This window comes from Stegostoma tigrinum, chromosome 18 (genome assembly GCF_030684315.1).
Source record: "Stegostoma tigrinum isolate sSteTig4 chromosome 18, sSteTig4.hap1, whole genome shotgun sequence".
Taxonomy (NCBI): domain Eukaryota; kingdom Metazoa; phylum Chordata; class Chondrichthyes; order Orectolobiformes; family Stegostomatidae; genus Stegostoma; species Stegostoma tigrinum.
Window position 1 is genome coordinate 52,558,769 of NC_081371.1, and position 27,294 is coordinate 52,586,062.

The following is a 27,294-nucleotide window of genomic DNA, read 5'->3' on the forward strand; positions in this document are numbered from 1 at the left end:
GGTTTCAAAGAACCAATTCCAATGGATGAGCCATTGTGCATGGATGTTGCCATTCTTGTGATACGTTTGCAAGACAGCCTAAAACTGTGAGTGACACATGGAAAGTCAATGTCAATCTAAACCAGATTATTCTGATATTCAGTTATATGGCCACATAATTTAACTTAAAAGCTTGGGTTCAGAAATACATTACAAATTTGCCTAAATTCAAGGCAATGATAGGCAATAGCTCAGAATTCAGAATATGTCACAGGATGAACAGAACAGTGCAGTATTGCATGTATATTTCAGGGACTACTCCAGATTCTGACTTCTAAGAGTGAGACTCTTAGCATCTTGAATGAGATTAGTTAACTTGACCAAGCATTGCCTTTGTGCAAGAACCATCTGTCACCAGTGTTCTGCAAAGACAATGTTTGCTTTGTAGCATTGAGGTACTTATTGATGGAAAGTTTATTCTGGAGCCCTGCTCTTTGCTCAGCAGCAGCTGGAGGCTGCAATTATGTTCAACACTTACCCCCAGCAATAAGAAAACAACATAACGAAGCTACATTACTCATCTCAGGCCTCTTTAATGCATCTCATATTTACAGCACACTCACTAATAGGGAAAGAAGAAAACAAACAAGACAGAGCATAGAGAGAAATGCGAGGAGACACTGGATGGGAGAACATTAGGCAAGATGGGGCGGCACGGTGGCTCAGAGGCCAGCACTGCAGCCTCACAGCGCCAGGGACCTGGGTTCAAATCCAGCCTTGTGCAACTGTCTGTGTGGAGTTTGCACATTCTCCCCATGTCTGCATGGGATTCCTCCGGGTGCTCCAGTTTCCTCCCACAGTCCAAAGATGTGCAGGCTAGGTGGATCGGCCATGCTAAATTGCCCGTAGTGTTCAGGGGTGTGTGGGTTATAGGGGAATGGGTCTGGGTAGGATGCTTCATGGGGTGGTGTGGATTTGTTGGGCCGAAGGGCCTGTTTCTACACTGAAGGGAATCTAATCTAATCTAAAAAACTAAACTAACTCTATAGAGGTATGAAAGTAAGGCTACCCGTTTACATACTCAGTCAAAGGAAGCTAAGCAAAAATGAAAAACAGTCTCAGCCCGGAACGTGCAAAGTTACATAGTTCACAGATTTCAAATCCCGTTATCATGGAAGACAACACCAACTTCCTTCCTGACAGCTATGAGAGAGGTTGAGACAACTTAGTCAGAAAGTAGGTCTAAACAAATACATACATTTGAACTGAACAATTATTGCTACAAAATATATTCTCCCAGCAACTGAAATTAATTGGAATATGTTTTACAGTCAGTAAAAACAAAACGCAGTATTGAAGTATGATGTACATAGACAAATATTTCCAAAGTGGATTTACCAATTGCAGCTTTGCCCCAGATCTGTACCTTCTTCTGTCTGGATCGGTTTTGTAAAATTTGTTTCTGAAATCCCTGTAGCTGAACTATATGCTGTAAAGCATTCTCTAACTTTTCATCCTCTTCCCATGGATTCCACTCATCGTCTCGTTCTGGCTGTTGAAAATCATTTTGCTCTTCAACATTCTGAAATGGACGAACACTCTCTGCAAATCCATATTTAACAGAGTATGTGAGAGAAAAGTCTCTATCTCAACATGCTAGGAACAAAAGTATTCTTGTGGAATAACTCAGTCATGTTTACACAGTATTAGTAATACAATATGTATTCCCAAAATAACAGAAACTTTTACAGACAAAAAAATTTTCAATGTATCATAAATATACTTCTCCCGTTGAAGGCTTTTCTTGCAACTTTCTTCTTCTCCTCTTGCCTAGCTGGGATGAGGTTTCACAGCTTCAGGTTGCACCCCAGTGAGTTGTCCTGTTAGCATTTATTTACACATTGGCTATATTAGTGGGCTTTTTGATTACACCAATGGAGACAGGACTTGCCCACCCTTGGGAAAAGACCCTTGTCATTCACCTTATCTAAGCCCCTCATGATTAAATAAAACTCAATAAGGTCACCCCTATATCTGGTACATTGCTCTGAAAATGGTCCCAATCTTTCCAGTCTATTTTTAGAACTCAAACTCTCCATTCCTGGCAACTTCCTGGTAAATTGTTTCTGAACCCTCTCCAGTTTAATAATATCCTTTCCGTAATAGGGCGACCAGAACTGCACACAGTACTCCAGAAGAGGTCTCACCAACGTCCTGTACAATCTCAACATGACATTTCACCTCCTATACTCAAAGCTATACTCTAAGCAATGAGGGAAGTGTGCTGAATGCCTTCTTAACAACCCTATCCTACCTGTGATGCAACTTTCAAAGCATTATGCACCAAATCCCTAAGTCTTTCTGTTCTACAACACCAGCCAGGGCCCTACCACTAATTGTATAAGTCCTCTCCTTGCTGTATTACCAAAAAGCAACACCTTACATTTCTCCAAAAGAAACTCAATCTGCCACTCCTCAGCCCACTGACCCAACTGATCAAGATCTCTGCAATTTTAGATAACCTTCTCCACTTTCCCCTGTATTGTGATACCAATTTTGGTGTCAACTGCAAATCTCCTATATTCTCATCCAAATCATTTATATAAATGCCAAACAAAAGTGGGCCAGTACTGATCTCTGAGGAACACTGCTGGTCACAGGGTTCCAGTTCAAAAAATAACGTTCCTCCACCACCATCCTCTGTCTCCTATCATTGAAACCAATTTTGTCTCCGACTTTATTCATTAGTCTAGCGTGCGGAACCGAGTAAACAACTTTTACCACTCTGCCCTCATCAATCTTTTTGGCTACTTCATTAAAAAACTCACACAAAGCCATTTCTGAAGAAGGGTCCAGGCCTGAAATGTTATCTTTCCTGCTCCTCTGATGCTGCTTGGCTTGCTGTGCTCATCGACTCTACATCTTGACATCTCAGATTCTCCAGCATCTGCAGTTCCTACTATCTCTGAAACAATTTCAACCCTACTGCGAAGACTCTTCTAACGATGCCTACCTTGAAGTTACCCACCTGCCTCCAGAAAGACCTCAATGGATCTCTCTCCCACTGCAACTCTCCTGTAATCTCTTCACCTCATTTCTGAAGAAGGGTCTAGGCCCAAAACGTCAGCTTTCCTGCTCCTCTGATGCTGCTTGGCCTGCTGTGTTCATCCAGGTCTACACCTTGTTATCACACAAAATCACGCTGACTACCACTAATCAATCCTTGCCTCTCAAAATGCATGTTAATCCTATCTTTTAACATCACATTTAACAATTACCCATCACCGATATCTGACTCACAAGTCTACAATTTCCAGGCTTCTCCTTACAGCCTTTCTTAAACATGGCACAATATTAGTCACCCGCCAGTACTTCACCCTTGCATACAGATGATACACGTATTTCTGCTTGGGGTCCTGCAATTTTCTCCCTAACTTCCCACAACATCCTGGGATACACTTGATCAGATTGTGGAGATTTATCTACCTTTATGTTTTCTAAGACCCCCAGCATTTCCTATTCTGTAACATGAACTGTTTTCAAAACATCAATATATTTTCCTGGAGATCTCTAGCCTCTATTTCTTTCTCAACAGTAAAACTGGCATGAACTATTCATTTCTCTTCCATCTCCTGAGATTCAACACAAAGATGACCTTGTTGAATTTTAAAGGATCCTCCTCTGTCTAGATGCTCTCTTGCTCTTAATGTATTTGCACAATCCTTCTGGATTATCTTTAAACTTATCCGCCAAGGCGATCTCATATCCCCTTTTTGCCTTCCTGATTTCCTTCTTAAGAATGCCCTACAGTCTTTATATTCTTCAAGACTGATCTTCAGTTGATCTCAGTTGTCTATATCTAACATATAATTATTTTTTATTCTTGACTAGAACTTCAATATCTTTGTTCATCCATTGTTCCCTAATCTTGCTAGCCTTGCCTTTCACTCTAACAGGAACACAATACCTCTGAACTCTTGTTATCACAATTTTGAAGGCCTCCAACTTAACAGGCAGCCCTTTAACAGTGAACAGTCTACTCCATTAGCTTTTGAAAGTTCTTGTTCCAGACCCTCAAAATTTGCCTTACTCCAATTAAGGACTTTAACTTTTATGCAAGACTTATCCTTTTCCATAACTATTTTAAACTACTGTCAGCAGACTTATCACTTTTAAACAATGTCAACACTCAAATATGTCCACTTTATCAAAATTTATCACTGAATCAACTACCTCCTCTTTCAATATGACTTCAATCAGATCTTCCTCCCAGGTAGAGAGGGATGCAAAGTGGCATTTGGGGAAGGTCGGGAGAAGAGAGGTTTCCCCTCAGCTATGCCTTTTGCCTCTACCCTTAATCTCCTTTGTTGGAACCTCATCAGTTCCACATCTCCTCTTATCTCTTTTGCTATTTATATACTATTTGAAGGCTTTTGAATTTCCTTTTACGTTAGCTGTCAACCTCTTCTCACACTCGCTGTTCACTAATTCATTTTCCTCCTAGCCTCGAAACTTCCTGTATTAAATCTGATTCTCAACTGTATTATCCATCTGACATTTGTCATATTTACCCTCTATCTGTTTCATCTTACTCTCTATACCTTTTGCCATCAGTGACCACTGGTTTTGTTTGACTTGTCATCCCATGTCATGGAAGCATATTTAGACTGTACTGGAACTATCTCCTCTCCCACCTTAGTTGTGTCTTCCAATCTAAGGTTCCAACTTACCTGAGGCAGATTGGTTCCTATTCCAACAAAATTAGCCCTCTAACACAGAATTTTTTTTAATGCCAGATTGCACTTTTCCCTCTCCATGTTTAAACTAAACCTTATGTGACGAGCACTGTCCCCAAATGTTGCCCTGCTGACACCTGATCCACTTGGACCACCTCATTCCCGAGAACAAATGACTGTTTTCTCGTTCAACTGGAAGCATGGGTGACCTAGAAAATTCTTCTCAACACACTTCAGGCTCTCTTTCCACGCTCTGCCTTTTAAACAATATCTACTCCAGCCTTTATTCTGACAATTAAACTACCTAATTATAACTACTCTACAATCTAGAAACGCTGAGGAAAATTGTGGTCTCCAGCTGCTGACATCAACTAAGCAAAGAACAAGTCGTCAGAATTCATTCAGTATCAATATGTAACTGTATGCTACATAAGCAAACACTGTCTTTGTTGAAGGCAGGTGACAGATGTCTAATGCAAGATTAGGGGCAATTTAACTAATCTCTGTTAAGTCAGAGCCTGGTATAAAAGCCTCAGCAACTCTATAACAAAGTGCATGTTTATGTATATGTCTGTGTGTGTGTGTGTGTGTTTGTGTGCATGTGGGATGGGGGAATGTTTGGACAACAGAAAATCCTTCCCAATATTGAGGACTGTTCATCAAAATCATTGAGATTGGAGAAGGAGAAAAGTAAGCCAAAGAAAGTTAGCTCTTTGGAAAAGACAGGAGTCATAGTGAACAGAATAGACAGAAATTTGACAAGAACTCAGGAAAAAAAAGACTTGGGGCAGCAAATCAGAAGTTGAGAGTTCTTTTAACAGATTGGTAAGTCTAACTGTGAATTTAAAAAAGGCACAAGGAAAGAAAAATGTGGCTCAGGATATTTCAGGCAGATCAGGATTCCAGAAGCATTAAGCCAAATTGCTCTACTTCCCTACATACCTGAATTAAAATCAACTCAAATGTTTTCCCACTCTGAAAACAAATTGAAAGATTAAATCCTTCAGTTCAAGAAAAACACTAAACCAAGTTTTTGACAGACCAATTTGACACAAAATGGAAAGATCTGCTTGTAAAAATTTGGTAGATCAGTGGAAGAAAGCGATATTACAGTGTAAAGACAAAATAGGTTTGAAATCTGAAATTAAAGCAGAATTTACAGATAAAATAGACAGAAGTCAGTTAAAAAAGGCCAGAATCTCATCCCTGTCATTTCCACAGAATTACACAATCAGACTGATTCCAAAGTGCAAGGCACAAGTCAGCACAGCATGGACAAGAATGTAGTTTTATAAGCAAATGCGTGTACTTTTATGTACTTAAAACGACTGATTTGATTAATGTAGATGTAAAATGAGCATTACTTTCTCAAAAGAAGTTTATTGTGCTGATTTTGTAACATTTTCAAATCAATGTGTTCTTTTGTGAAAACAAAGCAAAATAGGATTCTGGGTAATCCATCATGGAGCACTGAAAATAATTGTGCCTGTTGCAGCTGCTCCTTTTTAGAGGTATTTTCAGTGTTGGAGCTCATTTCCTCAAATCCTAGGAGTAGCAACTACTTTTAATAAGCTGTTGCATTGTTCTGAAACTTTGGGGGGAAAACAATCAAAACAGTACTTTTAAAAAGCATGGAGACAAAAGCAATGACCACATGGGATGCAATTCAAACTGAGCCTTTATTGGTCAGTGTATTGAGTATAGGAACTGGGAGGTCATGTTGCAGCTGTACAGGACAGTGGTTAGCCCACTACTGGAATACTGCATTGAATTCTGGTCTCCCTGCTACTAGAATTTGTGGAACTTGAAAGGGTTCAGAAAGCATTTACAAGGATGTTGTCAGGATTGGAGGGTTTGAGCTATAGGGAGAGGATGAATAGACTGGGGCTATTTTCTCTGCAGAGTCAGAAGCTGAGAGGTGACCTTATAGAGGTTTATAAAATTATGAGGGGCATGGATAGGGTAAGTAGACATGGTCTTCTCCCAGGGTGGGGAGTCCAAAACTAGAGGGCATAGGTTTAGGGTGAGAGAGGAAGGATTTAAAAGGGAACTAAGGGGCAACTTTTTCATGCAGAGGGTGGTGCATGTATGGAATGAGCTGCTACAGGAAGTGGTGGAAGGTGGTACAATTACAACATTTAAGAGGCATCTGGATGGGTATATGAATAGAAAGGATTTAGAGGGATATAGGCCAAATGCTGGCAAATGGGAGTAGATTTATTTAGGATATCTGGTCAGCATGGACAAGTTGGGCCAAAGGATCTATTTCTGTGCTGTATATATTTATGACTCTACTGTGGATGCTAGGGATCTGAAATAAAAACCGAAAGCGCTAGAAATTCTCTGGTCTTTGGAAGAGCAGTCATATTAGTTTTGCAACATTAATTGTTTCACTCTCTCTACAAATACTGTCAGGCTCGCTGAGTTTCTCCAGCAATTCCTGTTTAAGGTCTACAATACAGAATACAAGCCCTTCAAACTACTGACTGTGCACCAGTCAAAAACAACCACCCAACTATTCCAAGATAACAAAGTGTGGAGCTGGATGAACACAGCAGGCCCAGCAGCAACTCAGGAGCACAAAAGCTGACGTTTCGGGCCTAAAAGCCTAAAACCCAACTATTCTAATCCCATTTTTCAGCACTTGGCCAATATACTTGTACGTCTTGCCATCACAACTGCACATCTGAATACTTCTTAAATCTAATAAGGGCTTCTGCCTCTGCCACCCTTACTGTGAGTTCCAGATTCCTACCACACTCATCCCTCACCATCTCCTTTAAACCTCCTGCTCCTTACCATAAACCAACGTCCCTGGTCACTGATCGCTCCACCAAGGGAAAAAGTTCCTTCCTGTCTACGCTATATCCCTCACAAGTTTATATCTCAGTCACATCCTCTCGCTATTGTCTCTGCTGCAAGGAGAACAGTCTAGTCTGTCCAATCTCGCTTCATAACTGAAACCCTCCAGCCCAGGCAACATTTTGATAAAGCTCCTCAGTATCCTTTCCAGTGCAAATACATTCCTCCTACAATATATTCCAGAACGGTTCACAATACTCTAGCTGTAGCTTAACTAACACTTTATACAGTTCCAGCAATAACCTCCATGCTCTTAAACTCTATGCCTCAGCTAATAAAGTCAAAAATCCCAAATGCCTTATCATTTTATTAACCCGGGCTACTAGCTTAAGGGACTGATGCGCATGCACACCATGGTCCCTTTGATCCCTGGTGGTTCTCAGGGTTCTGCTGTCCTTCATGTATTCCCTTGGTTTGTTTGTTCGGTCCAAATGTATCAGGTTGTACTTATCCCGATTGAATTCTACTTGGCATCTGTCAGCTCATCTGACCAGCCTGTAATGTTCTCTTATGCTGATATTTAGAATCAATACTTCTGTTTCTGGCATGAATTAATAATTCATTTATAACATCAGTAACACAGAACATAAAACGGTACAGCACAGTACAGGCCCTTTGGCCCACAATGTCATGCTGAAATTTTACCCTACTCCTTGGGTCTATCTAACCTCCACCACTACCTTATACTATCATCCATATGCCTATCTAATAGCCACTTAAATGAGGCTGACTTCATTACCCTCCCCGGCAATGCATTCCACGTCCCTACCACTCTCTGAGTAAAGAATCTACCTCTGACGTCTCTCCTGTATCTACCTCCACTCACTTTAACACTATGCCCCCTCATAAAAGCTACCTCCACCATAGGCAAAAGTCTCTGGCTGTCTAGTCTACCTATACCTCTGATCATTTTGCACACCTCTATCAAGTCACCTCTCATCCTTTGTCATTTTAAAGAGAAAAGCCCTATTTCTTCCTTGTAAGACGTTCTCTTCATTCCAGGCAACATCCTGGTAAATCTCCTCTGCATGTTTTCCAACGCCTCCACATCATTCCTGCAATGAAGCGACCAGAACTGGCCACAATACTCCAGATGTGGCCGAACCAGGCTTTTGTATAGCTGAAGCATAACTTCACAGCTCAGAACTCAATCCCTCTTTTAATGAAAGCTAACACACCATATGCCTTCTTAACAACTCTATCCACCTGGGTAGCAGCTTTCAGGGAACTATGAACATGAACCCCAAGATCCCTCTTCTACTCCACACTGCCAAGAATCTTTCTGTTAACCCTGTACTCTGCTTTTAAGTTTGTCCTTCCAAAATAAATCACCTCACACTTTTCAGGGTTAAACTCCATCTGCCACTTCTCAGCCCAGCTCTGCATCCTATCAATGCCCCTTTGTAACCTAGAACAGCCCTCTGCACTGTCCACAACACCTCCCACCTTCGTATTGTCCGTGAACTTGCTAATCCACCCTTCCACTCCTTCATCCAAATCATTTACAAAAATCACAAATAGAAGAGATCCCACAGCAGATCCTTGTGGTACATCACTCGTGACTGAGCACCATGTTGAATATTTTCCATTTACTACCACCCTTTGTCTTCTAAGAGTCAGCCAATTCTGAATCCAATCTTCCAATTTTCCCCGATCCCATTTGTCCTTACTTTCTGCATGAGCCTACCATGGGGAACCGTATCAAATGCCTCGCTTAAATCAGTGTATACCGCATCCACTGCTCTCTCTTCATCCATGTGTTTGATTACCTCTTCAAAGAATTCAGTAAGGTTTGTGAGGCATGATCTACCCCATACAAATCCAAACTGGCTATCATGAATCAAACTGTGCCTTTCCAAGTGATCATAAATCCTATCTCTCAGAGCCCTTTCCAATAATTTGCCCACCACTGATGTAAGGCTAACTGGCCTTTAATTTCCAGGGTTATCCCTATTCTCTTTTTTGAACAAGGGAATGATGTTTGTCTCTCTCCAATCTTCCGGCACTATACACATGGGCAGTGTGGACGAAAAGATCATCGCCAAAGGCCCTGCAACCTCTTCCCTCACTTCCCACTGAATCCTTGGATAAATCCCATCAGGCCTGGGGGACTTACCTATCTTCAACTTCCTCAAAGTCCCTAGCACATCTTCCTTACTAACATCGACTTCCTCTAGCCTATCAGCCTGTTTCACACTGTCCTTCTCTTCAACTAAGTCTCTCTCAGTTGTGAATACTGAAGAAAAGTATTCATTAAGGGCCCCTCCTATCTCTTTAGGCTCCGTGCACAAATTTGCTTTACAATCCTCGATCAGCCCTACCCTACCCAAAGCACATAAACTTAATATGTTTAGTTACAAAATAGCAGCAAAATATTCATAGTTCCCATTAAGGGATCCATCCATTGATGGATTTCCTTTGTCATGTAAAGCAAAAGTGGGTAGGATCAGATTGGTATGTGGAAAATGGCCACTTTAGCCAACTCCATGTGGTGTATAGATGAAATAATGTGAGAACCATTGATCCAATTCAAATCAAAGACGTGGCTTCTGAAACTCAAATTACTTTAATTTCTTTGTTATACTAAACTAGGGAGGTGGAGGTGCGGCACTGTAAGCAGAACACTGTGATTAAAGTCAAACTTGAAGTCTCAAAATAACTTCAGCAAAACATTTATGTGGATGGAATAATTGTACACAAAATTTAATCTCAAGTGTAAAATATGGCATGTGTTTCATGAGTATTGCTTGAGAAGTAACAATGAAATTGAAATATTCTTAGCAAATTTTACATTCAACAAAATAATGTTCATTGTTGATTCATTTGACTAATATTGATGTAAGATAAACATTAATTTCTCAGAAAAAAGCTGTGTTGATTTTACGAGATATTACTTCAAATAAACATATTCATGTGATATGCAGCAATGATCAGCAAATGAAAAAGGTTATCAAATCTGAGGACATTGTGATCATATTTGCAGTAGCTTAGATAGATGACAGAAGAAAGAGAAACAGGATAAAGTCATGCAGTCCCTTAAATCTATTCCACCATACTAGCTAACTTGTTGATCTACTAATTACTACTTTCTCATCCGAGGAAAGGTATTATTAAATTGTTCTGGACTCAGAAAAGATTTACCAGGATGTTGCCAGGAATGGATAGTTTAAGTTATAAGGAGATGCTGGATAGGCTGAGGCTTTTTTTCACTAGACTGTAAGAGTTTGAAAGGTGACCTTATAGAAGTTTACAAAATTATGATGGGCACAGATAAGACGGACAGCAAAAATCTTTTCCTTAGGGCGGTGAACTAAAAACTAGGGAGCATATGTTAAGGTGAGAGGAGAAGTCTTAAAAAAGCCCTGAGAGGCAACTTTTCACAGAGGGGGTCAAGTTCAGCGGTGGGGCCTCAACTATTCAGGATCCATCTACAGAAAACAAAATATTGCGGTTGCTGGAAATCTGAAACAATCACTGCAAAGCGTATTAATGGTATGGATGAAGGACTACCTGTCCTGCAGTCAAATATACACTGGCAATACAAAAATATGAGAGAGGGCAAGTTGTAAGGAGGATACTACGTAGATAGATGTGAGTATACATAGAAGACAGGGATAGGAGTAGACCACTCAGTCTCTGAGACCACTTTGACACGCAAGACTATGACTGATCAGTTCACTCCCTACCGCTGCTACCCCAATAACTTTTCAGCCCCTTCTCATCAAGATTCAATCTGTCTCAACCTTGAAAGTATTCAAACATTCTGCTTCACCACCTTTTGAGGAACATTCCAAAGTCTCCCAACCTTTGAGAAAACATTTCTCCACATCTGTGTCTTAAATGGTTAGCCTCTTATTTTAAAATTATGTCCCCTTAATGGTCTACAAGAAATATACTTTACATATCCATTTTTGCAAGATTGCTCAGAATCTGTCACTCCGCCCGAATTATTAATTTTGCTTTCTCTCCATACTGCTGCCAAACCTGCTGAGTTTTTCCTGCAATTTCTGTTTTTGTTTCAGTATCCATAATTCTTTGTTGTGTATCTGCTCAGGATCTTATTTGTATCAAAAAACTCAACTCAATTTTCTAACCGCCAATGGATACAAGCCCAGTTTTTGCTAAAAAGACAAGTTGCCAATGCTAGATATTGAGTCTGACTAACCATTGAACGCTTCCAATCCACTGACATTCTTCCTTAAATAACAAGACCAACAGTGTACATCGTACTCTAGATGTGGTCTCACCAATGACCTGCATAACTGAAGCATTATGTCACTACAATTGTATTCAATTCTCTTCGTGAGAAATGATAACATTTTATTAGCTTTCTTCCTTAGATGTTGTATACTAACCATTGTGATTCATGTATTAAGATGCCTTGATTTAATGGAGATAAATTGCAGAAAGTTGCAACACAAAGGAACCTTGCACTACTTGTGTGCGAGGCACAGAAAGCTCGCATGCAGGTGCAAGAGGTGGTTGGGAAGACTGATGGAATGTTGGTCAGGGAGACTTGTAGTGCAACGGTACTGTCTCTGCTTCTGAGCTAGTGCATCTAGGTTCAAGTCCCACCTGCTCCAGATGTGTGCAATAACATCTCTGAACAGCGTGATTAGAAAATCTAAGAGATTTGTGCATTATTAAAAATGTTTGCCCTTATTTTAAGGGAATTGAAATTTCACAGTCGGGAAGTTTTGTTCCAACTGCACAAGGTGCTACTGAGATCACATCATGAGTACTATGAGCAGTTTTAATCCTGTCATTTAAGAAAAGATACCATTTCATTGCAGGCAGTTCACAGAAGGCTCAATAGGATGATCTCGGTACGAAGGGATTATCTTATGAGCAAAACGTTAAACAGGTTAGGACTCTACTCAAAGGAATTCAAAAGAGAGAGAGGTGATCCATGGACACTGATAGGACCTTAAGGGGTGTGACAGAGTAAGTGCTGAAAGGATGTTTTCCATCATGGGACAGTCTAGCACCAAAAGGCATAGTCCTAGAATTAAGGGGCACCTGAAGTTTGAGATGAGGAGGAATTTCTTCTCTCAGAGGGTTGAGGGTCTACGGAACTCCTTACCAAAGATGGCGGTGGAGGTAGAGTCCTCGTATATATTTAAGGCTGAGAAACAATATATTCTTGATCAGTCAGAGAATGAATGGTTAAGGAGAAGGGGCAGGAAACTGGATGTGAAGAATTCTGGATTCTATGATCCTGAGAGTTGTATGAGCTATAATCCTATTGAATGTTGGAGAAGGATCAAAGGGCCAAATGGCCTACACCTGCTCCTATTTCTTATGGTCTTATTTCCACATCTCAAAGAATTGCATTCTCTCACCATTTAGGTAAAATGCTTCTATTTATTCTTCCTGCCAAAATGGATCATAATATTTTCCCACATTATACTCCATTTATAATCTTTGTTTTTTCACTTAATTCATCTATATAGCTTGGTAGCCGCACATGCAGATTACAAACTCATGGTGTGGGGGTAACATACAGGTGTAGATGGAAGATTAGCTGGCTGTCAGAAATCAGAATGCATAATTGGGTCTTTTTCTAACTGGCAGAATGTGACGAATATCCTGCAGAGGTCTGTGACAGGGTCTCGCCTTTCTTTAATTTATATGGGGGATGTGAAGGCATAGTATTTACTGTAAACACAAAGATAGGTAGTAAAATATGTTTTGATGAGGGCATAAGGAGTTGGCAGATCAATTATAGATATCAGAGATAATGGGAACTGCAGATGCTGGAGAATTCCAAGATAATAAAATGTGAGGCTGGATGAACACAGCAGGCCAAGCAGCATCTCAGGAGCACAAAAGCTGACGTTTCGGGCCGATGAAGGGTCTAGGCCCGAAACGTCAGCTTTTGTGCTCCCGAGATGCTGCTTGGCCTGCTGTGTTCATCCAGCCTCACATTCAATTATAGATATGTTGAGTGACTGGGCAGATGTCTGGCAGCTGAAGTATTATGTGGGGAAATGTGATGTTCATTTTGGCAGGAATAATTAAGCAAAGTAATGTTGCTATGGTCCCAGAGGACTGCTCTCACTTTAATTAGAGACAACTGGTGGTAAATTTAATCTGAGGGTCACCATGCCTTAGTTGGGGGTTGAGGTCTAGAAGTCAGGGCTTTCATGTAACCTCAGACAGTGCTGTTGGCATCACTGTGCATAACAATCCTGCCAACTGAGCTAAACTATCTACAGAAGCAAAGTATTACTGAAGTACAACACAACTGAAGAATTCCGAGATGTGGAGGGATCAAGGTGTTTGCGTGCACAAATCACAAACAGTTAGCAGATGCAGCAAGGGATTGAGGTGGGTATTGGCATGTTATCCTTAATTATACATGGCACTGAACTCTCATTGGTGAGAGCAAATCTTGAATACTGTGCGCAGTTTTCTCTCTTTATTTAAGGAAGGATGTAAATGTGCTGGAGGTGGTTCAGCATGGGATTACTAGACTGTTACCTGAAATTAATTTTTTTTTTATTCATTAACAGTATGAGGACATTGCTGGCTAGGCAGCATTTATTGCCCATCCCTAGGGCAGTTCAGAGTCAACCACACTGCCATCATTACATGTGACTCCAGATCCATACCAGTTTCCTTCCCGAAAGGACATTAGTAAACCAGATGATTTTTCCAGACAATTGACAATGGATTCATGGTCATCATTAGATTCTTAATTCCAGATATTTTTATTGACCTCAAATTTCACCAACTGTCATGGTGGGATTCGAACTTGGGACCCCAAAATATTATCTGGGTCTCTGGATTAGTAGTCCAGCAATAATACCACTAGGCCATCACCACCTCCGTACTAACAGGGTAATTAATGGGTTGTCATGAGAGTCATAGACATACAGCACAGAAACAGGCTCTTTCGTCCAACTCATTCACATGGATCAAATTTCCCAAACTAAAGTAATCCCACTTGCCTGCATTTGGCCTATTTCCCTCTAAACTTTTCCTATTCATATAACTCATGTGTCTTTTAAGTGTTGTAACTGTACCTCCATCTATCACTTCCTCTGGCAGTTCATTCCATATATGAACCACCCTGTGTATGAAAACATTGCCCCTCAGGTCCCTTTTAAATCTTTCTCCACTCACCTTTAAACACGCACCCTAGTTTTGACCTCCCCACCTCAGGGAAAAGACCTTTGCTATTCATCGTATCTATGCCCCTTGCCATTTTATAAACCTCTAGAAGTTCACCCCTCAACCTCTTCCGCTCCAGTGAAAGAAGTCTCAGTAAATCCAGCCTAGCGTTATAACTCAAACTCTCCTGTTCCAGCAACATCTTGGTAAATATTTTCTGAACCCTCCACAATTTAATAATTCTCACTTACCAAAACAAGGTTGCAGTGTTATGTTAATGCACAAACTATGATAAATGTCCTCTCTCTCTCCTACTAATTAAAATATGCAACGAAACTACTTTTAAAATTTACCTTTTGCTGTTAAAGGTGAGACTCTATTTTCCCTAGTGTCACCACACGCCATTAACAATTAGAAAGAGTGCAGTATGGCCTGTTCTCAGGTCTGAAGGACTATTCACCAAACAACTGGGATTTATGTGAAGGTTAAATGAACATAGGAAACAGGAGAAGTAGGCCATTTGGCCAAAAAGAGATAATAGAACTGCAGATGCTGGAGAATCCGAGGTGTAGAGTGGATGAACACAGCTGGCCAAGCAGCATCTTAGAAGCAGGAAAGCTGACATTTCGGGTCTTTAGAAGGGTCTAGGCCCGAAACGTCAGCTTTCCTGCTCCTAAGATGCTGCTTGGCCTGCTGTGTTCATCCAGCTCTACACCTTGTTATCTCCCATTTGGCCATAAAACCTGCTTTACCAATCGTGACTGATCTGCTGCCACTAAACTATATTATCTCAATGTTTACAAAATTTAATTCACAGGATGAGGGTGTCTCTGGCTAGGCAGCATTTATTGCCCATCCCTAATTTCCCAGACGGCAGGTCAGTATCAACCTCATTGCTGTGGCTCTGGAATCACATGTAGGCCAGACCAGACCTGTAGAGGACAATAGTGACCAGATGGGTTTTTTGGACAATTGACAATGGATTAATGGTCATCATTGAGTTCTTAATTCCATATATTTATTGAATTCAAATTCCATCATCTGCCATGGTGAGATTTGAACCCGGGTCCCCAGAACATTACCTGGGTCTCTGGATTAACAGTCCAGTGGTAATACTGCTAGGGATGGCCTCCCCTCTGATATCTTTGCTATCTTTAACATGCAGAAATCTATCAATCTCTATCTTGAATATACTCAATTACTGAATATTCAAAGCTCAATGGAATAGAGAATCACGAAGATTTGTCAGATTCTGAATGAAAAAGATCCTCATCTCTGTTCTGAGTGATCTAACACTTATTCTGAGATTGTGTCCCCTGATTCTAGATGGCTCAGTGGTTAGCACTGTAGTCTCACAGCATCAGGGTTTGATCCCAGCCTTGGGCGACTCTGCGTGGAGTTTGCACATTCTCTCTGTGTCTGTGGGGGTTTCCTCCGGGTGCTCTGGTTTCCTCCCACAGTCCATTGGCCATGCTAAATTGCCTGTTGTGTTCAGGGGTATGTGGGTTATAGGGGGATGGATCTGGGTGGGATACTCCAAGGAGCGGTGTGGACTTGTTGGGCTGAATGGCCTGTTTCCACTCTGTAGGGAATCTAACCCCAGTCTGGGAAACTGCCTTCCTGCATCCACCTTACCAAACCTTGTGAGAATTGCATGACGGTGAGTTGAAACCGGAATTTCTGGGGTGGGAGGACAGTATTAGTTGGTATGGAGAGGCCATGAAGAGAGAGTGGTTGTCTTATGAAGAAAGGTTGAGCAGACTGGTCTCGTTTCAACTGGGCTTCACAGGAGTGAATACAAGTTAACATACAAGTTTGGGAACCACTTTGACAAGGTGGGGATGTGATAGTGATCTTTTCATTTATGAGGAATCCAGAGCAAAGGGCACCATTTTAAAACTAAGGATCCCCCTTTTAGTTATGAGAATTTATTTTTCCCTCAGGGGCTTGTGCAAATTCGAAACTCTGTCATCAAAGGTGGAGGCAAGATCACTAAGTACTTTAAAGGCACAGATAGCTACATTCTTATGAGGAAAGAGAACAAAGACTATTGGGAGAAGATGTAAATATAGAATTTGAGATACGAACAGGCCAGATATCATCTTACTGAATAAGAGAGCTGACTCAAAATGCCAAGCTGCCTACTCTTGCTCCTTCATCGCCGAGGCCAGACGCTAACTCTCCGACACCACCTCCTACCGCCCCCTCGATCATGACCCCACACCCGAGCACCACACCATCATCTCCAACACCATTCATGACCTCATCACCTCAGGGGACCTCCCACCCACAGCCTCCAACCTCATTGTTCCCCAACCCCGCATGGCCCGTTTCTACCTCCTTCCCAAAATCCACAAACCTGCCTGCCCTGGTTGACCCATCGTCTCAGCCTGCTCCTGCCCCACCGAACTCATCTCCACCTATCTGGACTCCATTTTCTCCCCTTTGGTCCATGAACTCCCCACCTACGTCCGTGACACCACCCATGCCCTCCACCTCCTCCAGGACTTCCAATTCCCTGGCCCCCAACACCTCATTTTCACCATGGACGTCCAGTCCCTATATACCTGCATTCCCCATGCAGATGGCCTCAAGGTCCTCCGCTTCTTCCTGTCCCGCAGGCCCGACCAGTCCCCCTCCACCGACACCCTCATCCACCTAGCTGAACTCGTCCTCACCCTCAACAGCTTCTCTTTCGATTCATCCCACTTCCTACAAAGGGGGTGGCCAAGGGCACCCGCATGGGCCCCAGCTATGCCTGCCTCTTTGTAGGTTACGTGGAACAGTCCCTCTTCCGCACCTACACAGGCCCCAAACCCCACCTCTTCCTCCGGTACATTGATGACTGTATCGGCGCCGCCTCTTGCTCCCCAGAGGAGCTCGAACAGTTCATCCACTTCACCAACACCTTCCACACCAACCTTCAGTTCACCTGGGCCATCTCCAGCACATCCCTCACCTTCCTGGATCTCTCAGTCTCCATCTCAGGCAACCAGCTTGTTACTGATGTCCATTTCAAGTCCACCGACTCCCACAGCTACCTAGAATACACCTCCTCCCACCCACCCTCCTGCAAAAATTCCATCCCCTATTCCCAATTCCTCCGCCTCTGCCGCATCTGCTCCCACGATGAGGCATTCCACTCCCGCACATCCCAGATGTCCAAGTTCTTCAAGGACCGCAACTTTCCCCCCACAGTGGTCGAGAATGCCCTTGACCGCGTCTCCCGCAACACATCCCTCACACCCTGCCCCCGCCACAACCGCCCAAAGAGGATCCCCCTCGTTCTCACACACCACCCCACCAACCTCTGGATACAACGCATCATTGTCCGACACTTCCGCCATCTACAATCCGACCCCACCACCCAAGACATAGGATGAAGGGTCTAGGCCCGAAACGTCAGCTTTTGTGCTCCTGAGATGCTGCTGGGCCTGCTGTGTTCATCCAGCCTCACATTTTATTATCTTGGATTCTCCAGCATCTGCAGTTCCCATTATCACTACTCTTGCTCCTGTTTCTTATAGCTGAGCCCCTTACTGAGAAACTATAATCCAGTTCAAGAATTTACAGACAAGGAATAAAAGTCTCTCCATATCTGTCACAACACGCTCTGCAAGACATGTTTAAATGTCAACAAGATCATTTGTACCTCTTCTAAACACCACACAGTGTATGTCCATTCCAGGCAATTTTGGTACAGTATCTAGTTCTCAACATCTTGTAACTTGGGGTGGTGTGGAAAATGAGATGAGATGGGGGAGTGGCGGGGTGTGAAGTGAGATGGGAAGTTAAGATGAGGAGTGGGGAGGGATTGAGACTGGAATGGAGGTGTAACATTGGATCAGAGGGGGTATAATGGAGGATCGCTGGGAAAAATGGTTCAATGGGCTCTGGGGGTTGACTAGGAAAGGGGTGTTGAAGTTTGGGGGAAAGAGTTTGGAATGTTAGAGATCTGGGAGGGGAGATGATATGGACATGGTGGGGCATTGGGTGGGTTCAGTCGGAGAGAGTTTAATGTTTGGGGCAATGAGTTTGGAGGTTTTGGGAGTCTGGAAAGGGGGAGCTGTTGGGGATATGTTTAAGACATGGAGGGCATATTGGTGTCCTTGGAGATGGGTGTTGGGGATCTGGTGTGGGGACAGTGCTGTGGATCTGGTGTGGAGACGGTGTTGTGGATCTGGTCTGGGGACAGTGTTGTGGATCTGGTGCGGGGGATTGTTGGGGATCTGGTGTGGGGGTGTTGGGGGTCTGGTGGGGGGGTGTTGGGGATCTGGTGGGGGGTGTTGGGGATCTGGTGGGGGGTGTTGGGGATCTGGTGGGGGTGTTGGGGATCTGGTGGGGGTGTTGGGGATCTGGTGGGGGTGTTGGGGATCTGGTGGGGGTGTTGGGGATCTGGTGTGTGCGGGTGGGATGTTGGGGATTTGGTGTGTGCGCGCGGGGGGTGTTGGGGATCTGGTGTCTGCAGGGGGTGTTGGGGATCTGGTGTGGGGGGTTATTGGGGATCTGGTGTGGGGGGTTATTGGGGATCTGGTGGGTAGGGTGTTGAGGATCTGGTGGGAGTGGGATTATTGGGGATTTGGTGTGTTGGCTTTAGGCGATCTGGGGGTGTTGTGGATCTGGAGGTTGTGAGGTGTTGGGGATCTGGTGGGGAGGGTGTTGGGGATCTGGTGGGGGTGTTGGGGATCTGGTGGGGGTATTGGGGATCTGGTGTGTGTGGGGGGTGTTGGGGATCTGGTGTGTGCGGGGGGTGTTGGAGATCTGGTGTGTGCAGGGGGTGTTGGGGATCAGGTGTGTGCGGGTGGGATGTTGGGGATTTGGTGTGCGCGCGCGGGGGTGCTGGGGATCTGGTGTCTGCAGGGGGTGTTGGGGATCTGGTGTGGGGGGTTGTTGGGGATCTGGTGGGTAGGGTGTTGGGGATCTGGTGGGAGTGGGGTTATTGGGGATCTGGTGTGTTGGCTTTGGGCGATCTGGGGGTGTTGTGGATCTGGAGGTGGTGAGGTGTTGGGGATCTGGTGTGTGCAGGGGGTGTTGGAGATCTGGTGTGTGCAGGGGGTGTTGGGGATCAGGTGTGTGCAGGGGGTGTTGGGGATCTGGTGTGTGCGGGTGGGATGTTGGGGATTTGGTGTGTGCGCGCGGGGGGTGCTGGGGATCTGGTGTCTGCAGGGGGTGTTGGGGATCTGGTGTGGGGGGTTGTTGGGGATCTGGTGGGTAGGGTATTGGGGATCTGGTGTGTTGGCTTTGGGCGATCTGGGGGTGTTGTGGATCTGGAGGTGGTGAGGTGTTGGGGATCTGGTGGTGGGGAGGGTGTTGGGGATCTGGTGGGAGTGGGGTTATTGGGGATCTGGCATGGGGAGAATTTGGGGGATATGTGTGTGTATGTGGCGATGGGGTGTTGCGGATCCCCGGGGGCGGGGGCCGCGCCTACCTTTACTCCGCACTCTGGGGGCGGTCACCCGGCGGTCCCCAGATCCCCGCCGCCCTTGAAAAAAGACGATGTAAGCTGCGTAAATAGAAAAGAGGCAATAAATAAATAGCAGCGAGCGCACCACCCTCTTCCACTGAATCCTCATAGCGCCGGCCTCTAATAGCCATCATCGCCAGGGGCCTTCATCCCGCCGTTCCCGTAAGGCCAGTCCTGCATCAACACCGCCACCTGCCGGCACCAGCTCATTATTCCCCCGCCTGCTGGCCCACCGAATGGTCATCCACCAACACCTCCACCTGCCGGCACCAGCTCGCTATTTCCCCCCCGGCCTTAGTCACTGAATGGCACTCCACCAATACCGCCACCTGCCGGGACCAATATTTCTGATGAAGGGTCGAGGCCAGAAACGTCAGCTTTTGTGCTCCTGTGATGCTGCTTGGCCTGCTGTACCTATCCAGCTCAATACCTTGTTATCTCGGATTCTCCAGCATCTGCAGTTCCCATTATCTCCACTCTTTTTTTCAAGTTGGTTTTGAGCGCATCCATTTTTTGAATGAAATGTTTCACCTGGAATGTATCTCTTGGAGAAAGCATTTTATCATCATTAGGAGCATTGCCCTCAATTGCTTCTTTCTTTCTCATTCTTTTCCTTTCATTCACATACGTGTTGTCTAAATTGGGAAGATTTACTGGTGCATTGAGTTCACCTGGGTCTAGGACGAAACGTCAGCCTTCCTGCTCCTCTGATGCTGCTTGGCCTGCTGTGTTCATCCAGCTCTACACCTTGTTATCTCTATATCAAAATGTTCCTCTGTTTCTTATCAAGTAGTAGAAGTGGGGTGGGTGACGCTTGCCATGTGTTCTCAGTGCTGTCTGTAAATCCTGTATGATCTTGCTGGAATTGTGGAACAGATCTATCAAACAATTCCAGAGCTCTGGTGTCAACACAAACTCCAAATTCCTGCATTATCTCCTGTGGAATCCCAACTCCCCTCCTTAGATCATCTTTTTTGCTACCATCAGTAGAAAGATAAATAAAAACATCAACAACTCTCAATAACTATAATGCTCAGCTATGTCTGAAGTCGCCTTTGCACGTGCTGTTGGTGTCAAAGAGATGTTTTGGTATTGTGGAATCAGGATCCAAAATGGTTCAGATTCTGTCCATTCCTTTAGTGGATGGGAAGAGTGTGTATATTTGTTGCACACCAATAAAGGAAACTCCTGCATCTTGGCAACAATCAACAGCAGCACAGCCAACAAGATTCAGTGAGTGCCAGTGATGAAATATATGTTCCATACTTATTTTTGCCATTGTAGTTTCTCGCCGTGCTAGCTGACTTGCATCTTCACTTACTGAAATCAACTTTACACTCATTGCTCAGCTAAACCAGCATCATGTTGGCCCGCTTTTCGCTACTATCTTAATTCAAGGGAAGTTAGTAGGAGTTCAATGCAGAAACCATTATTGGGTGCCATGGTATCTTGCAGTAACAGTTCATTGATCAACGTATGAAAGACCTCGTATAGAGTCAATGGAGAAGCTGAAGTAACCTGCTTTTCTCAGATCATCCAAAATACACCGTCTTACTTTTTCACCCATTAGCTGAATGAGTCATCGTACATCGATTCAGAGAAATATGAGTGTTTCCTAATCCACTGCTTTCAGTGTCGTTTCATCTGGTTGTATGGAGTGTTTTCACATGGTTGTGAGGAATAGATCAAACTTACCAAAGAGTTCTATCAAGCCCAGAAACTTACCATTTTGTGACAAACCAAAGCTTTCATTTCTTCTCACAATGTGATCTGCTAATATGCACACAACTGCAATAAAATGTTCAAGTACTCCTGTCCTCTTGCTCCTTTTATATATGTTCCTCCAAGTGTGAATCCAAGATTAATCCATGTTGCCTCATCAAATACATAAGCAGAGATTTTCAGTGATCTTCAAAGCTCATGATTTTGAATTCATAGAATCTCTACACTGCAGAATGAGGCCATTCAGTCAGTTGAGTCTGCACCGACTCTCTGGAAAGCATCCCCACCCTGTCCCTGTAAGCTCATATTTACCATAGCTACCCCACCCTGCCTGCTTATTCCTAGCAATTTAGCATGGCCAAAGCACCTAACCTGTATATCTTTGAATTGTGGAAGAAAACCAGAGCAGCGAAAGGAAAACTTGCACAGACACAGAGAGAACATGCAAACTCTATACAGACAGTCACCCAAGGCTGGAATGGAATCCAGGGGTTCCTGGTACTTTGAGATAGTAGTGCTAACCACTGTGTCACTCTCTTTCTTCATTGGTTCTCCAGTCATTAAACCAATCAGTAGCTAGGGCTGTTGTTGCTATGGAGAAAAGTTTCCAGACAAAATAGCAAACATGACTAATTTTTAGACAGTATACTAGTCACTACTGACTGTATTTTTTTTAATAACCATTAACCTTTACTGAATGAAATAGAGCAATCAACTCCATCCCTGTGAGCCTGCATTTCCCATGGATAATCACCGAGCCTACACATCCCCGGACACTACAGACAATTTAGCATGGCCAAGCTACCTAACTAGCATTCCTTTGGATTGCGGGAGGAAAGACATGTGAACACAGGGAGAGTGTGCAAACACCTCACACACCTGAGGATGAAATTGAACATGGGTCCCTGGTACTGTAAAGCTGCAATGCTAACCACTGAGCCACCATGTCACCCAAATAGTGCGATGATGACCATGAATCTTTGTCAGAAAAACCTATCTGGTTCACTAACGCACTTTAGGGAAGGAAACTATTGTCCTTACCTGGTCTGACCTACTGGTGACTGCAGACCCACTGCAATGCAGTTGATTCTTAACTGTTCTCCTGGTAATTAAAAATGGGCAATAAAATGCTGGTCTAGCCAGTGATGCCCACATCCCATGAATGAATAAATCAAGTGACAAAAGTTGGGGGGACTCTCATGTGGGAGAATGGCTCAAAGAATACTTACTCATGAGCAAGCACTCGTATGTATCATTATGATCTCTGTGTATCTTTTTTGTATGCCACTCTATGTAAAGGCTCTAAATAGACAAAAATTAAGATTATGCTAAAAGAATATGCGTGACATTAATCTTCATGTTAACTGGGTAAATCATGTTGGAAAGGATAGCTATGACAACAAAGTAATAAAAAGCATTAGAGATAGTTTCCTTGAGCAACATGCCAGTGAACAGGCTATATTGGATCTAGTGCTGGCTAATGAGGCAGGTTTAATAAATTATATAGGAGTAAAAAATTCCTTAGAATGTGGTGGACGTAACATGATAGAATTTAATATTCTGTTTGAGAGTGAGAATCTTGTGTTGGGAACAACTGTGTTTACCTCAAATAAAGGGAATTACAATAAAATGAGGGTAGAGTTAGCTAAAGTGTGATGGGTGAATAGCTTAGCAGGAAGACAGTAAGCAAGCGGTGGCAGACATTTAAGGAGGTAATTCATGACCATCAGCAAAACTATAACCCAGTAAGGAGGAAAGATTCTAAGAGAAGAATAAATTATCCTTGGCAGACCGAGGAAGTTAAGCAGAGTATTAAGTTTAAAGAAAACAGAGATAATGAGGTAATCAGAGAAAATCAGTAATTGCCTCTTAGGACTGGGTTAAATTCAGATTCCAGCAAAGAAGAACTAAAAAGATAATAAAAACAGAGAAAATGCACTATGAGGACAAATTATTGAAGAATGTAATAACTGACAATTAGAGAATCTTTAAAAATATAAGAAGAAAGAGAGAGGTCAAAGTGAACATAGGACCCTCAGAAAATAAATCTAGTAGATGGTTTTGGGGAGCTAGGAAATGGCAGAGGAGTTAAAAAAGATTGTTTGTATCAGTCTTTATCAAAGATACTTTGAACATTCCGTTAATACGAAAGAAGGTTGGGAGGCATTAAGTAGCATCACTAAAGAAGATGTATTACACAAACTAATGGGGCTAAAGATGAATAAGTTCCCTGGTCATGATGGCTTGCATCTGAGGATACTAAAAGAGGTCGCCACAGAGATGGTGAATGGATTGGTTGAAATTTTCCTAAGACCATTGGAGTCTGGAGAAATACCAGAGGATTGGAAGACTGTCAATGTGCCACACCTATTTAGATCGGGGTGGTTGGACTCAAAAAGCAGGTAAATATGGGCTGATTAGCTTCCCACCAATAGTTTGAAAAATATTGGATCAAATTACAAAGGAAGGAGTAGCAGAACATTTGGAAAATCATAGTTTAATCAAACAGAGACAACATGGCCTCATGAAAAGGAAATCACAATTGAGGATTTGATCTTGATTGATTTTGAGTTGCTTTATTCTAGTCACATGTACCTAAGCACAGTGAAAAGCTATGTTTTGCGAGCAGTACATGCAGATCATAGCATCCTTAGCCAGAATGAGGCATACAGGTTACACTGCAGAGGAGGGCCGCGAAGCAAGTTCAACATTAACAAGATCGACATTATTGGAAGTGAGAGAGTCCACTCATCAGTCTAATAATGGCAGGGAAGAAGCTGTTCTTGAATCTGTCAGCGCATGTGTTGAGGCTTCTGTATCCTCTGCCCTACGGATGTGGTTGTAGGAGATCATTACCAGGGTCAGAGGGGTTTTTGATGATGTTGGCAGCCTTTCCGTGGCAACGAGAAGTAAATGGAGTCCATGGATGGAAGGTTGGCTTCCATGAATGTTTGGGCTGTGTTCACAACTCTGTAGTTTCATATGGCCCTGGGCAGAGCAGTTGTCTTAACAGGCCGTCATGCGCCTGGACAGTGCGCTTTCGATGGTGCATCTGTAAAGGTTGGCGAGGGTCCTTATGCACATGCCAAATTTCCGAAGCCTCCTGAGGAAGAAGAGGCATTGTTGTGCCTTCTTGCCCATTGCATCTACTTGGGAAGTCCAGGACAGGTTATCAGGTATCATCACTCCACGGAACTTGAGGCTCACAGCTGTCTCAACCTCAGTTCCATTAATGTTCTCCTCCTTTCTTTCTGAAGTCAGTGATTAGTTCTTATATTTTGCTGACATTGAGAGAGGTTGTTATCATTGCATCATATCACCAAGCCCTGTATCTTCTTTCTGTGTTCTCTCTCATTATTGTTTGATATCTGACCTACTACAGTGGTGTCGTCAGCAAATTTGTTGATGGCGTTCATTCAGAATTTGGCTACACAGTCTTAGGTGTACAGGGAGTACAGTAGAGAGCTGAGAATGCATCCTTGGTGGGGGCTCTAGTGTTGAGGGTTATTGTGGAGGAGTTGTGCAGTTGTCTATCTTCACCGATCTTCAATCTCAAATATAGTTGAGAGAGGGGATCTGGTAAATGTGGAACACAGCAGGCCAGGCAGCATCAGAGGAGCAGGAATGTTGACGTTTCGGGTTGGGACCCTTCTTCAGAAAAGGGCAGATTTCTGAAGAACGGTCCCGAAATGAGATGGCAACTTTCCTGCTCCTCTGATGCTGTCTGGCCTGCTGTGTTCCTCCAGCTCCACACTGCGTTGTCTCTGACTCCAGCATCTGCAGTTCTTGCTAACTCTGACCAAGTAGGCGTGTTGTATTTGGACTTCCAGAAGGTGTTTGACAAAGTATCTCACAAAAGGTTAAGTCATAAGACCCTATGGTGTTGGGAGTAGTATATTAGCATGAAGAGAAAATTGGCTCAGAGGCAGGAAAGAGCCAATGGGGATAAGGGATTCTTTTTTCAGGTTGGTGACCTGTGACCAGTGCACTTCCACAGGGATCATTGCTGGGACTGCAACTGTTTACAATATTTATTAATGAATTGGAGGAAGGAAGTGAATGCATTATAGCCACATTTGCAAATAACACAAAAGCAAGTGGAAAGGCAGGTTGCGAGAGGAATATAGACTGTTTACAGAGAAATAGTCAAAGATTTGGTAAGTGAGCAAAATGTTGGCAAATGGAAAATAATGTGGGAAAATGTGAAGTTGTTCATTTTGGAAGGGAGAACAAAAGGCCAGGATATTAATTAAATGCAGAAAAGCTGCAGAAAGCTGCACACAAAGGGACTTGGAGTTTCTTATACATTATACAGAGAAAGCAAGCACACAGATACAGGTAAGGGAATGTTGGCCCCTATTTCAAGGTGTTAGAGTATATGAGTAGAGAGGTCTTACTACAACTGTGTAAGATGCTGGTGAGACCACAGTCAGAGAACAGCTTCGGTCCCCTTATTTAAGGAAAGATACAATTCCATTGGAAGCAGTTGAGAGAATGCTCAGTAGGATGATCTCTGGTATGGAGGAATTGTCTTGTGAGCAAAGGCTAAACATATTGGGACTCTATTCATTTGAAATGAAAAGAATGAAAGGTGAACTCCATGAAACATATAGAGTTCTTAAGGGTCTTGATTGGGTAAATGCTGAGAGAACATTTCCCCTCACGGGAGAGTCTAGGACCAAAGGGTATAGCCTCAAAATGAACAGGTACCAACTTAAGACTAAGATGAGGAGGAATTTCTTCACTCAGAGGGTTGAGTGTCTTTGGAACTCCCTGCCACAGAGAGTTGTGGTGTATATTTAAGACTAAGGTAGATAACACTCTTGATCAGTAGGAGAATGAAGGGTTACAGGGAAATATAGGAAAGTGGACCTGAAGATCAGCCATGATCTTAAGGAATGGCAGGGCAGGCTCAAAGAGCCAAACCATTCCTCAGGCCCATTTTCCTAATTTTCCCTGTAACCCTTCATTCTTATTTCTTATGTTCTTATTGTCGAACATATTGAACATTCGAAAGAATTTATAAAAACTGTCAGGAATGCTGGAATCCAATGTTATATAGCTCCCAAAGTTGTTAATGAAACAGACCCAGTGTATCGTTATGCACTCCGGGAATTTTCCAGCCACTTTCAATGTCTTTGCAAACTGTGAAATAAAGTTGAAACCATTTAGGAATAAGATGAAGATTTTTTTTAATCAGAAGTTTGCAAATCTTTGGGAAGCTCTGTAATAGAGTATGTTTTGAGTAAAAGTTGATAAGTTTCTAAATACAATGACATGAAGAACAAGGGGATTAGTGTGGGAACAAGGCATTGAACTGGATGATCAACCATGATGGTGTTGAATGGTGAAGCAGGCTCAAAGGGCTGATTTGCTAACTCCTGCTCCTTTGTTCCTGCCCTCCCAATTAGTTAA

The 27,294-nt window shown here is 43.1% G+C and overlaps 1 protein-coding gene across 5 annotated transcripts in view; it reads right to left on the reverse strand.

Annotated features, from left to right (window-relative positions):
• Positions 1-20,345, reverse strand: part of rxylt1 (ribitol xylosyltransferase 1) — a 57,265-nt gene extending 36,920 nt beyond the window's left edge. The window contains exons 1-2 of one of the 5 annotated variants that reach the window (XM_048549397.2): positions 20,243-20,336; positions 1,378-1,561 (exon numbers count right to left, since the gene is read on the reverse strand). In XM_048549397.2, the coding sequence (XP_048405354.2) occupies positions 1,378-1,561; positions 20,243-20,266 (208 nt within the window). In that variant the 5' untranslated portion in view covers positions 20,267-20,336. Of the gene's footprint in view, positions 1-1,377; positions 1,582-20,121 lie in introns of all 5 variants that reach the window. The other 4 variants (XM_048549396.2, XM_048549395.2, XM_048549399.2 and 1 more) reach the window with 4 other exon arrangements.
• Between the last annotated feature and the right edge of the window lie 6,949 nt (positions 20,346-27,294).